Source organism: Lepus europaeus, chromosome 6 (genome assembly GCF_033115175.1).
Source record: "Lepus europaeus isolate LE1 chromosome 6, mLepTim1.pri, whole genome shotgun sequence".
Taxonomy (NCBI): Eukaryota; Metazoa; Chordata; class Mammalia; order Lagomorpha; family Leporidae; genus Lepus; species Lepus europaeus.
The window spans coordinates 65950490-65964168 of NC_084832.1; the positions used below are offsets into that span (position 1 = coordinate 65950490).

At 39.9% G+C, this 13679-nt stretch overlaps 1 protein-coding gene across 1 annotated transcript in view; it reads right to left on the minus strand.

The window, feature by feature from the left end:
• The window catches only part of NEK5 (NIMA related kinase 5), a 93687-nt gene that overhangs the window by 61238 nt on the left and 18770 nt on the right, over positions 1-13679 (minus strand). Inside the window, 4 exon segments of the mRNA XM_062195348.1 lie at positions 1504-1637; positions 4033-4114; positions 4191-4391; positions 12832-12886. Of these exon segments, the coding sequence (XP_062051332.1) occupies positions 1504-1637; positions 4033-4114; positions 4191-4391; positions 12832-12886 (472 nt within the window).

The window sequence follows — 13679 nt, forward strand, 5'->3', positions numbered from 1 at the left end:
CAATGCCAGTGTCATATATGGGCACCAATTTGAGTCTTGGCTGTTCCTATTCTGATGCAGCTCTCTGCTAATGTTCCTAGGAAAGCAGCAGAAGATGGCGCAATTGCTTGGACCCCAGCCACCCATGTGGGAGACCTGGATAAAGTTCTAGGCTCCTCCTGGCTCAAACCCAGCCACTGCAGCCCTTTGAGGAGTAACCAGCGGATGTAAGGTCTCTCCCTCTCTCTTGTAACTCTGCCTTTCAAACAAATAAACGAATCTTTATTTTAAAAATGTAGCATTAAAAAAAATGAGTCAGAGTTGTGGTATAGCAGGTTAAGGTATTGCCTGCAACCCAGCAACCCATATGACTGTTGGTTCAAGTCTCAGCTGCTCCACTTCCCAACCAGCTCCCTGCTAATGCTCCATAGAAGGCAGCAGAAGATGGCCCAAGTGCTTGGATCCCTGCCACCCTCATGGGAGTGCCAGATGGCGTTCTAGACTCCAGGCTTCAGCCTGGCCCAGCCCTGGATATTGCGGCCATCGGGTGAACCAGCAAATGAAAGATCTCTCTCTCTGTAACTCTGCTTTTCAAATAAATAAAATCTTTTTCTAAAATTAAAAAAAAAAAAACAACAGGGCTGGCACTGTGGTACAGCAGATTAGAGCCGTGGCCTACAGCACTGGCATCCCATTTGGGTGCTGGTTCGAGTACCAGCTGCTCCGCTTCCAATCCAGCTCTCTGCTATGGCCTGGGAAAGCAGTGGATGATGGCCCAAGTCCTTGGGCCCCTGAACTCTCGTGGGAGACCCGGAGGAGGCTCCTGTCTCCTGGTTTTGAATTAGCTCAGCTCTGGTCGTTGCGGTCATTTGGGGAGTGAACCAGTGGATGGAGGACCTCTCTCTGGCTCTACCTCTCTCCGTAACTCTGACTTTCAAATAAATAAAATACATCTTTTTAAAAAAATTTAAAAAAACACATATAACTAGAAGTTGTCCCATGAAGTACCCCTGCAGTACACACTACAAAAGGATTTTATAATAACTACAAAACTACTGGGCTCCAAATTAATCAGACCGCACCACATGAAGACTTACAGATAGGTCTATTAGGTCACACCAGAGGTTAAGAATCAGAAGGAGGATTTATTTATTTTATTTATTTATTTTTTTTGACAGGCAGAGTGGACAGTGAGAGAGACAGAGAGAAAGGTCTTCCTTTACCGTTGGTTCACCCTCCAATGGCCGCCGGGGCCGGCGTGCTGCAGCCGCCGCACCATGCTGATCTGAAGCTAGGAGCCAGGTGCTTCTCCCAGTCTCCCATGCAGGTGCAAGGCCCAAGCACTTGGGCCATCCTCCACTGCACTCCCGGGCCATAGCAGAGAGCTGGCCTGGAAGAGGGGCAACCAGGACAGAATCTGGCGCCCCGACTGGGACTAGAACCCGGTGTGCCAGCGCCGCAGGGGGAGGATGAACCTAGTAAGCCGCGGCGCCGGCCTCAGGAGGAGGATTTAGTACAACTTACGGACATGGGCTGCGGGGCTCCAGCTGGGGGTCTCCATTCATTTCTGTGTAGTATGTCCTTCTTTTTCTCTGGTCCTGATAACCTTGATCTTGGTGGACACTTTACCTGGAATCTCACTTTCTGTATTTTAAAATCTTATTTAAGCAAAACAGAATATCATCATTTAAAAGCATTTCTATACCTTTAACATTGACACTTGACATAAACTAGATCTGATACCACAGTTAAGCTTATTTTAGTTATAGATATTTTATACACAGAAAAGTACTGATGAAAAACTTCTATGTATTTTCTTTGGAGAAAACAATCATTCCTGAGCTCCTTTACACAGCTCTAGTAACATACAATACTACTTTTAAAAAACTACGGGGTCAGGTACTTGGTCTAGCAGCTGTGGGTTAGGATGGCTGCATCTTCTATTGTGGTGCCTAGATTCAATACCAGCTTCCTGCTCCTGATCCAGTTTCTGCTAATGTGTACCTTGAGAGGCAGCTGTAATAGCTCAAGTAATTGAATTCCTGCTAAACACATGGGAGACCTGGATTGAGTTCCTGGCTATGGGCTTTGGCCCTAACCCAACCCTGGCTGTTGTAGGCATTTGGGGAGCCAACCAGAGGATAGGAGTTTTCTCTGTCTCTCCCACTCTCCCTTTATATGTCTCTCAAATAAAAATGTTTTTGAATTAGGAATTAATTTTAACATCTACAGAAAAATATGCATGGGATAATGGCAAAAGTAATTAAATGTAGTAATCAGAGCTTGGGATTTTGAGCCACACCATTTATATCACATTGTTTGCAATTTACGGGTAGGCTTTTTAAAATTTTTTTATAGCTTTTATTTATTTTAATTTTTTTATTTAGTTACTTCAATTTTATTTTAAAGACAAAAAAGAAAGGCTGGTGTTGTGGCATAGTGGGTAAATCTGCTACCTGTGACACTGGCATCCCATATGGGCACCAGTTTGAGTACTGGCTGCTCCACTTCCAATTCAGCTCCCTGCTAATTCACCTGGGAAAGCAGCAGAATATGGCCCAAGTGCCTGGGCCCCTACACCCACATGGGAGACCTGTATGGAGTTCCTGGCTCCTGGTTTCAATCTGGTCCAGCTCTGACCTTTGCAGCCATTTGGGGAGTGAAATGGCAGATGGAAGACCTCTCTCTCTGTCTCACTCACTCTCTCTCTCTTTCTGTAACTCTGCCTTTCAAATAAATAAAATAAATCCTTTTTTAAAAAAAAGTAAAAGAGATATGGAGAAACAGAGAGGTTTTACATCTGTTGGTTCACTCCCCAAATGCCCACAACATGAGCCAGGCCAAAGCCCTGAGTCTGAAACTCCATCTGGGTCTCCCCTATGGGTGGCAGGGACCCAAGTACTTTAGCCAGGGTGCACTCTGGCAGGAAGCTGGAATCAGGGTTGAAGCTGGGACTTAAACCCAAGCACTCTGAGAAAGAATGCTGGGATCCTGAACAGTGTCTTAACTGCTGCACCAGAGGCCTGCCCTCATGAACAGATTTTCTAATATGTTTGTCTTTGTCTCAAAAATTTGTTTTCCTTTCTTTCCTATATTAGAAATATGGACAATACATTTTCTCTCATCCTCTACTTCCTAAACATTCTCAGTCTAGGCAGATATATAACAATGTCATATCAAATTAAACAGGGCAAAGAGGCTCATTCATTTTCCCATTGTAACTTTCCTTGACTTTAGTTAAATCCAACACAGTGGATAGTATTTTCCCACCATAGACTTTATGGAGAGATTCTCTACTTCTGATTCTTTAAACCCAGACACATGGTTATGGTTCAATCTTCCGCTCTTACTTCCACAGCATCAATGGAATTGGTAGCTTTCTCTTCTTCGATGCCATCTCCTCTGCACACACACAGCAATCATCACTTCAGCAGCTCCTTGACATTATGACCAAAGTTGTTTTGCCTACTTAGCATTAGCATACAGGATCACTTGCTGTCTTTGCGGGGTGGTCATATGTTAATTGTTTTCTGTCACTGATAAGTTTCAAGATCCTAACTTCAACTCCCAGGGGCATTTGCAAAAGAACTCATAATCATTAGCCTATCCTGTGTATTTCAGAAAAATAAGCTTCCTTTCATCATCCCATGTCTGTCTGCAAACCTTCTCCCACTCCATCCTCTCCACACAAAAAGCCTGGATTCAATCTCTTCAAGTATCTCCACTAACATGACCTCTGCTTCATCAAGTTTCCCAACTAATGAAAAGGAGCTGGCTCCTCTGGGTTCTACCTGAGCTAGACACATAAAGGCAACTTTCTGGCACCCCCCACCAGTTGCCACTTGACAAGATGATTCTCCTGCTTATACTGCTCATATGTGTGTGTATATATATATATATATATATAATATATATACATATGTATATATATTTTTAATGTCCGTGTTCAACATAATTGGTGGAAATCCTTCACCGATGCTGCCAGCCTTATAATTTGCTGTGTGAGACATGCATAATAAACACTTTTTGACTGCATGGTTAAATCATTCTTACCCTGGATGGCCTTCTCTGCAGGTGCTAAAGCTGCTGATCTGGCCGTGCGGATGAGTGCGTGATTGAACTCTTCCTGAATGACCTAAAGCAGAACAGGTGTGTCAATACCCTGGGAACCACTGTCTCTGTCAAAATCCCAGCAGTCACCCAGAACTCACCTCAGGAGTCAAGTATTTGCCAATAAGTTTCTCTAAAAAGGGCCTTTTCAAAATGGAATTAACAGATGGTCGATCTCGAGGAGATACTTTAAAGAGTTGAGATACCAAGGACCGAAGATCATGAGAAAATCTTGGTGATATTGGGGTGAAATGTGCTTGACAAATCTTCAGAACAAGTTGGTGTAAGTTATTGCCCTCAAACTGAAAAGACAAAGAGTAATTATACTAAATCAGGAACATTAAATACTAGTATTAAGGTAACATATACACCAAAAGCAAAAGAATGTTTTAAAGCTGCAGTGGACTCTGGTCCACGCTAACTTATTTTTATCCACTAATATTTTATGAGTAGATTTTTTAAAAAGAGTTATTTATTTATTTGAAAGGCAGAGTTATGAGAGAGAGATGGAGAGGGGGAGGGAGGGAGGGGGGAAAAGAGAAAGAGAGAGAGGGAGGGAGAGAGAGAGTGATTGATTTACCACACCCAACTGGGGTGTCATCTTAGACACTCCTCTTATCTTGGGGCACTGAACAAAGTTCCCTGACCACACCCAGGATACACCTCTTGAGTATTCACTGAAAGAGCAGACACTCCACTAAGCCACAGAGGAATAGTCCAAAGATAAAAGCCATCACAGAGAAGAACCAAAAGAAAAAAAAACAAACAGAAATGCCTAATAATAAACACAGCAATTCAAGAAACAAGAATAAGGAAGACAACATAATGCCCCCCAAAGAACACAACACTTCAATACCAGAATGTAAAGATGAAGAGATTGAAGAAATGCCAGAAATGGAATTTTAAAAATTGATTGTAGGATTACTTAGACGTAATCAGAAGCAGGGGCCAGAGCTGTGGTGTAGTGATAAAGCTGCTGCCTGCAGAGCCAGCATCCCATATGGAAACCAGTTCGAGTCCCAGCTGCTCCACTTCCAATCCAGCTCTCTTCTATGGCCTGGGAAAGCAGTAGAAGATGGCCCAAGTCCTTGGGCCCCTGCACTGTGTGGGAAGACCCAGAAGAAGCTCCTGGCTCCTGGCTTTGGATCAGCACAGCTCCGGCCATTGCAGCCAATTAGAGAGTGAACAGTGGACAGAAGACCCCATCCCCCTCTCTCTGCCTCTCCTCTTTTTGTGTAACTCTTTCAAATAAATAAATAAGTCTTTTTAAAAAAAGTAATCAGAAGCAAATTCACAAACTAAAGAAATCCATACATGACATGAATGAAAATTTTCCCACAAAATTGAGATTTTAAAGGGAAATCAAAATGAAATATTGGAAATGAAGAACTTAATAGAACAAATTAAAATACAGTGAAAATACAGACTCAGTAAAACAGAAGAAAGAATATCTGAGTTAGAAGACAAATCTCTGGAAATTTTATAGTCAGACTCAAAAAAAAAAAAAAAAAAAGAAGAAGAAGAAGAAGAAGAAATAAGAAAACTAAAAAACAGTGTCAGAGATTCATGGGATACTACCAAATGACCCAACATGAGTTTTTAAGAGTTCCTGAAAGTATGGAAACAGAGAATGTATTAGAAGGAATTTTAGTGAAATAATTACAGAAAACTTGCCTAATTTGGAGTAATAAAGGGACATCCAAGTACAGGAAGTACATAGAACTCCTAATACATACAACCAGAAAATATCTTCACCATGACACATTGTAGTCAAACTCTCCACAGTAAAACATAAAGAAAAGATTCGAAAATGTGCACAAGAGAAATGCCAGGTTTCTTTCATAGAATCTCCAATTAGACTCACAGTGACTTCTTATCAGTTACTCTACAGGATAGAAGGGAATGGCAAGTTATGGTTCAAGTCTTAAGAGAAAAAAAAGTCAACCCAGAATACTGTTCCCTACAAAGCCCTCATTTATGAATGAAGGCAAAATAAAGACCTTTCATAACAAACAAATTGAAAGAATTTCTCCCTAGTAGTCCAGCCATACAAAACATGCTTAAGGATGTGCTACACACAGAAACACAGAAACATGGTCATCACTATGAAAGAAAGTGAAGGCAGAAAATCTACCAGTAAAATTCCATAGGAAATCCGAAGTAAAAAATAGGAAAAATGGCAGGGCCAAGTCGTTACTTATCAATAGTCACCTTGAATGTAAATGGCCTCAAGTCTCCAGTTAAACGATACAGACTGGCTGAATGGATTAAAAAACAAAACCCATCTATTTACTGCCTATAAGAAACACATCTCACCAAAAACAGATATATGCAGACTGAAAGTGAAAGGATGGAAAAAGGTATTCCATGCTAACAGAAACAAAAAAAAAAAGAGCTAGTGTACCCATCATATACCAGACAAAATAGACTTTAACATGAAAACTGTAAAAACAAAGATGGGCACTATGTAATGACTAAGGGATCAATTAAACAGAAAGATGTGACTATTACAAATGTATATATACCTAATTACAGGGCACCTGGTTATTTAAAAGAAATGTTAATGGATCTAAAGGGAGACATAGACTCAAATACAATAGTAATGGGTGACTTTAATATCCCATTTTCAGCAATGGACAGATCAACCAGACAGAAAATCAAAATGGAAACAGCAGAGTTAATCAACACTATAGACCAAATGGACCTAATGGATAGCTACAGAACTTCTCATCCTACAGATGCAGAATACACATTCTTCTAACCAGTGCGTGGAACTTTCTCTACAAAAGACTGCATGCTAGGCCATAAGCAAGTCTCAGCAAATTAAAAAAAAAAATCCAAATCATACTATCCATCTTCTCTGACCACAATGGAAAGAAGTTGGAAATTAACAACTCAAGAACCTCTAAAACATATATAAACACATGGAAATTGAACAACATGCTTCTAAATGAACATGGCTCACTGAGGAAATCAAAAAGTTCCTGGAATCAAATGAAGACAACAATACAACATACCAAAACTTATGGCATACAGCAAAAGCAGTGTTAAGAAAAAAGTTTATAGCAATTGGTGCCTACATCAAGAAACTGGAAAGGCACCAAATAAATGAGCTATCAATGCATCTCAAGGACCTAGAAAAAGAACAGCAAACCAAACCCAAAACTATTAAAAGAAAAGGAATAATTAAAATTTACAAAGAAATCAACAAAATTGAAACCAAAATTGTAGATCAGAGAAACGAAAAGCTGGTTTTTTGAAGAAATAAATATTTACACACCATTGGCCTAACTAACCAAAAGAAAAAGGAGAAGACCCAAATCAATAAAATTTGAGATGAAAAAGGAAATGTAACCACAGACACCACAGAAATAAAAATAATCATCAGTAATTACTACAAAAAGCTGTGTGCCAACAAATCGGGAAAACTAGAAGAAACGGATAGATTCCTAACACATACAACCTTCCTAAATTGAGCCATGAGAACATGGAAAACCTAAACAAACTAATAACCAAGATGGAAATTGAATCAGTAATAAAAACCCTCCCAGCAAAGAGAAGTGCAAGACCGGATAGCTTCACTGATGAATTCTTTTGTTTGTTTGTTTGTTTGTTTGTTTGTTTGACAGATAGAGTTAGACAGTGAGAGAGACAGAGAGAAAGGTCTTCCCCCCGTTGGTTCACCCCCCAAATGGCCACCATGGCCAGAGCTACGCCGATCTGAAGCCAAGAGCCAGGTACTTTTTCCTGGTCTCCCATGTGGGTGCAGGCGCCCAAGCTCTTGGGCCATCCTCCACTGCCTTCTCAGGCCACAGCAGAGAGCTGGACTGGAAGAGGAACAACCGGGACTAGAACCCGGCACCCATATGGGATGCTGGCACCGCAGGCAGAGGATTAACCAAGTGAGCCATGGCGCCGGCCCCCTCACTGCTGAATTCTACCATACATTTAAAGAACTAACTCCAATTCTTCTCAAGCTATTCAAAACAACCGAAAGGGAGGGAATCCTCTCAAACTCCTTCTATGAAGCCAGCACACCTTAATTCCTAAACCAGAAAAAGACACAACAGAGAAAGAGAACTACAGATCAATTTCCCTGATGATCACAGACATAAAAATCCTCAACAAAATACTAGCCAATTGAATCCAACAACACATCAGAAAGATCATTCACGTGGACCAAGTAGGAATTACTCCTGGTATGCAAGGATGGTTCAACATTCACAAATCAATGTGATATATCACATTAACAAACTGAAGTACAAAAACCATAGATGCAGAGAAAGCATTTGATAAAATACAGCACCTTTTCATGATCAAAACTTTAAGCAAATTGGGTACAGAAGGAACATTTTTCAACACAATCAAGGCAATTTATGACAAACCCATGGCCAGCATCCTATTGAATGGGGAAAAGTTGGAAGTGTTCCCATTGAGATCCAGAACCAGACAAGGATGCCCACTCTCAACAATGCTATTCAATATAGTCCTGAAGTTTTAGTCAGAGCCATTATACAAGAAAAAAGAAATCAAAGGGATACAAATTGGGAAGGAGGAAGTCAAACTATCCCTATTTGTAGTTGACATGATCCTACACATAGAGGATCCAAGAGACTCCACTAAGAGACTATTGGAACTCCCAGAAAGGTTTCGTAAAGTGGCAGGATATAAAATCAACACAAAAAATCAATAGCATTTGTATACACAGACAATGCCACAGCTAAGAAAGAACTTCTAAGATCAATCCCATTCACAATAGCTATTAAAAAATCAAATACCTTGGAATAAATTTAACCAAGGATATCAAAGATCTCTACAATGAGAATTACAAAATATTAAAGAAAGAAATAGAATAAGACATAAAAAATGAGAAAATCTTCCACGTTCATGGATTAGAAGAAGCAATATCATCAAAATGTCCATACTACCAAAGCAATTTATAGATTCAATGCGATACCAATCAAAATAATAACATTCTTCTCAGATACAGAAAAAAGATGCTGAAATTCCTATAGAAACACAGGAGATCTCAAATGGCTAAAGCAATCTTACACAATAAAAACAAAGCTGGAAGCATCACAATATCAGATTCAAAGATATACTACAGGACAGTTATAATCAAAACAGCCTGGCACTGGTACAGAAACAGATGGATAGACCAATGGAACAGAAGATAAATGCCAGGTTTCCTTTTAGTAAATTATACTTACATGTCCACTCACTGCAAACAGGCCACTGCCCCCAGTTAATACTGCAAAATTGCTTCCCACAGCTCCTGTTTTTTCACTCTGCTCCCATGTGGGATCCCTATGGGCTCTGAATAGCACTCGGTGTTCTTACATGTTCTGAGAGTATTTGTGAACAATAAATTAATGTTGATCTTAAAAAAAAAGAAGATAAATGCCAGAAATCAATACCTGCATCTACAACTGACTTATTTTTGAGAAAGGAGCTAAAATCAATTCCTGGAGCAAGGGCAGTCTCTTCAATAAACAATGCTGGGAAAACAGGATCTCCACATGCAGAAGTATGAATACAAACATCCACTCAAAATCGATTAAAGACCTAAATCTACAACCTGACACTATCAAGTTATTAGAGAACATTGGGGAAACCCTGTAGGACACTGACATAGGCAAATAGTTCTTGGAAAAGACCCCAGAGGCATAGGCAATCAAAGCCAAAATTCACAAATGGGATTACATCAAATTGAGAAGTTTCTGCACTGCAAAAGAAACACTCAGCAAAGTGAAGAGGCAACCAACTAAATAGGAGAAATTATTTGCAAACTATGCAACTGATAAAGGATTAGTAACCAGAATATATAAAGAGCTCAAGAAACTCAACAACAAAACAAACAACCCACTTAAAAAATAGGCAAAGGACTTAAACAGGCATTTTCAAAAGAGGAAATCCAAATGGCCAACAGACACATGAAAAAATTCTCAGGATCACTAGCCATTAGGGAAAGGCAAATCAAAACCACAATGAGGTTTGTCCTCATCCCAGTTAGATTGGCTTTCTTTCTTTCTTTTTTTTTTTTTTTTTTTTGCCAGGCAGAGTTAGACAGTGAGAGAGAGAGAGACAGAGAGAGAGTTATAGACAGTGATAGAGAGAGAGAGAGACAGAGAGAAAGGTTGGTGGGAATGTAAACTGATACAGCCACTGTGGAAGACAGTATGGAGACAACTCCAACTATATTAAGAAATCTTAATATAGAAGTACCATATGACCCAGCCATCTCACTCCTAGGAATTTACCCAAGGGAAACGAAATCAGCATATGAGAGAGTTATCTGTATCCCCATGTTTATTTCAGCTGAATTCACAAAAGCTAAGATATGGAATCAACCCAAATGTCCATCAACTGAAGACTGGATAAAGAACTTATGGGATATGTACTTCATGGCATACTACACAGAGGTTTAAAAAAAAAAAACAACTATGAAACCCTGTTGTTTGCAACAAAATCGATGAAACTGGAGGATATCATACTTAGTGAAATATGCCAGTCCCCAAAGGACAAATACTATATATTCTCCCTGATCTGTGATAATTAGGTGCAGGTGCAGGGGCCCAACTACTTGGGCCATCTTCTACTGCTTTCCCAGGCCATAGTACACAGCTGGATTGGAAGAGGAGCAGCCAGGACAGGAACTGTCACACATACGGGATGTTGGCACTGAAAGTTGATGCTTAACCTACTACACCACAGCGCCAGCCCTCTTAAAAATTTTTAAAAATAAAATAAAATATTGCCATTGATTGGTCTCTGGGAACTTAGATTTCATGAGAATTTTCACCATTCCTTAGATGTGGAGAGTAGCCTAAGTACTATGGTATATGTACCTGCTTTTTTCTAGGTGTCTAGAAGTTTGGTACATGCTAAGCAGAGGGTACCTATGTGACCAGTCCCCAATAAAAACGCTGGGTACTAGGTTCTTCATGACTTACCATGCAAATGACATTTAACAAGTGTTGTTACAACCTGTTGCTGAAGGAACAGTATAAGCACATCCTGGGTGACCTCTGGGAGAACACTCTGAAAAGCTTGTGCCTGATTTCCTTTAGACTTTGCCCCATGCACATTTTCCTTTGCTGAATATGTATATGCACACACATTTTACTTGTGATGCAAATGTGCTATACATAGTATTCTCTAACTTGGACTTTTTTATGTAAAGCTTTTCTGCATGTAAAACTTAATTACTTTATTTAAATTTTTATTTCTATACAGTTCTTATACATTTTTATGGGGTACTGTGCAATATTTCAACACATGCACAGCATATCCCTTTCTTAACCTTTCTTTTAAAAATATTTATTAATTTAATAGAGATGCAGAGAGAGACAGACAGACAGACAGATAGACAAAGACACAGAGCTCCCATCTGCTGGTTCACTCCCCAAATGCCTTCAACAGCAGGGTCTGGGGCAGGTTGAAGCTGGGAGCCAGAAGCTCAATCCAGGTCTCCCATATGGAGGGTGGGAACCAAAATATTTAGGCCTGTATCTCAGTTCACAATAGCTAAGATATGGAATCAACCCAGATGTCTGTTAACTGAAGACTGGAAAAAGAAATTATGGGATATGCACACCATGGAATACTACACAGCAGTTAAAAATGAAGTCCTGTCATTTGTAACAAAATGGATACAACTGGAAAAACATCATACTTAGTGAAATAAGCCAGTCCCCAAAAGACAAATACTACATGTTTTCCTTGATCTGTGGTGACTAAAAGTACCTGAAAGGTAATCTATAGAAGTGAAATTGATACTCTGAGATGCAATGACTTTGAATAGCCCTTGTCTCAACTGTTGAGAACAGTTTTTTTTTCTTGCTATTCGTTGAACTTTTTACTTAGTATAAGGTTAATCTTATGTATATAAAGTTAATTGAAAATAGATCTTAGTAAAAAATAAGAATGGAAATAGGAGAGGGAGGAGGAAGAAGGGTGGGAGTATGGGTGGGTGGGAGGGAGGGGAGGTGGGAAGAAGAATAAGTATGTTCCTAATTGTATGTATGAAATGCATGAAGTTTGTATATCTTAAATAAAAGGTTTCTAGGTTTAAAAAAAAGTATTTAGGCCATCATCTGAAAACTACCATGGTTTTCAGTGGCAAAAAGCTGGAGTCAGGAGTAGAGGTGGAACTTTCAAACCCAGGCATTCTGATATGGGATGTGGGCATCTTAACCACTGGGCTAAACACCTGCCTCCTGCCCCTTCTCTCTCTCTTTTTTTTTTTTTTTTGACAGGCAAAGTTAGACAGTGAGAGAGAGACAGAGAGAGTTATAGACAGTGAGAGAGAGAGACAGAGAGAAAGGTCTTCCTTCTGTTGGTTCACTCCCCTAATGGCTGCTATGGCTGGCGCTGCACTGATCTGAAGCCAGGAGCCAGGCACTGTAGTCAATGCACTGTGCTATGGAACACTAGAACTTGCTGCTTCTGTGTTTTGGTACCCACTGTCCATCCAATCTTCCTCTATCCCCTCCCTCTTTCCAACATTTCCAGCCTACAGTAATCACTACTCTAAGTTCAGATAGGTAACTTTTGACTTCCTAATATTTCTTGAACATCTTAGTATGTTGGGGCATACAGGTCTATCATTCTTTTTAATAGCTTGTCCACATAGTTTTTAACAATCTAATAAAGTCAAACATTAACCTTTTTCTCCCAAAAGTTAACTTCACTTATCTGATTTCAATAATTTGAGATTAATCTGATAATGGGCATACTCACAGGGTGTTTGAGTGTGCAGAGTTCATATAAGACACAGCCAAGAGACCAAATATCCCTAGGGAAGATAAGAGGTTACTTGTTAAGAAAATAACCACGGATCTGAGTAAAAGCTTTTATGCTTCCTGCACCTTACACTCATGGAACTTCAGAATTTTATATAGGTTGCTCCATTTTTATAAATGCTTTCAGATATACTACCAATTCTTTTTCTTATTACACTGGGAGGTAAAATAAAAACCATTTGTGCTTTTTGAGAATCCTAGCAAAGGGTATGTAAACTTTGCTACAACTGGATGGATGGTCCAATATTTACTGCAACTTCACGTGCTCAAAGAAAACCATGAATATGATGAAATTGAGGACTTTGAGGAGGGAGGCAGGACTCAAACATGGATTTGTTTTGACTCAAATTATAAAATGTGGTTGATTTTGAAGATATATTCTACTACAGACTCTTGACAGAACCAAAGTTATATTAAGTGATGAGCAGAGGTCCTGAAATAAACATTAGAAAAATATATTTATAATACATGACTTGAGTTTTGCTCTTTATAGATTTAGCATTTAATAAATATTTACATGGGAAGCTGGTGCTGTGGCATAGTGGGCTAAATCACTGCCTTCAGTGCTGGCATCCCAGATGGGCACTGGTTTGAGTACTGGTGGCTCCATTTTCAATCCAGCTCCCTGCCAATGTGCCTGGGAAAGCAGGAGAGGATGGCACAAGTGCTTGGGCCCCTGCACCCACATGGGATATCCAGAAAAAGCTCCTGGTTCCTGGGTTAGCCTGGCCCAGACCCTGCTGTTGTAGCCATGTGGGGGGATGAACCAGTGGATGAGAGACCTCT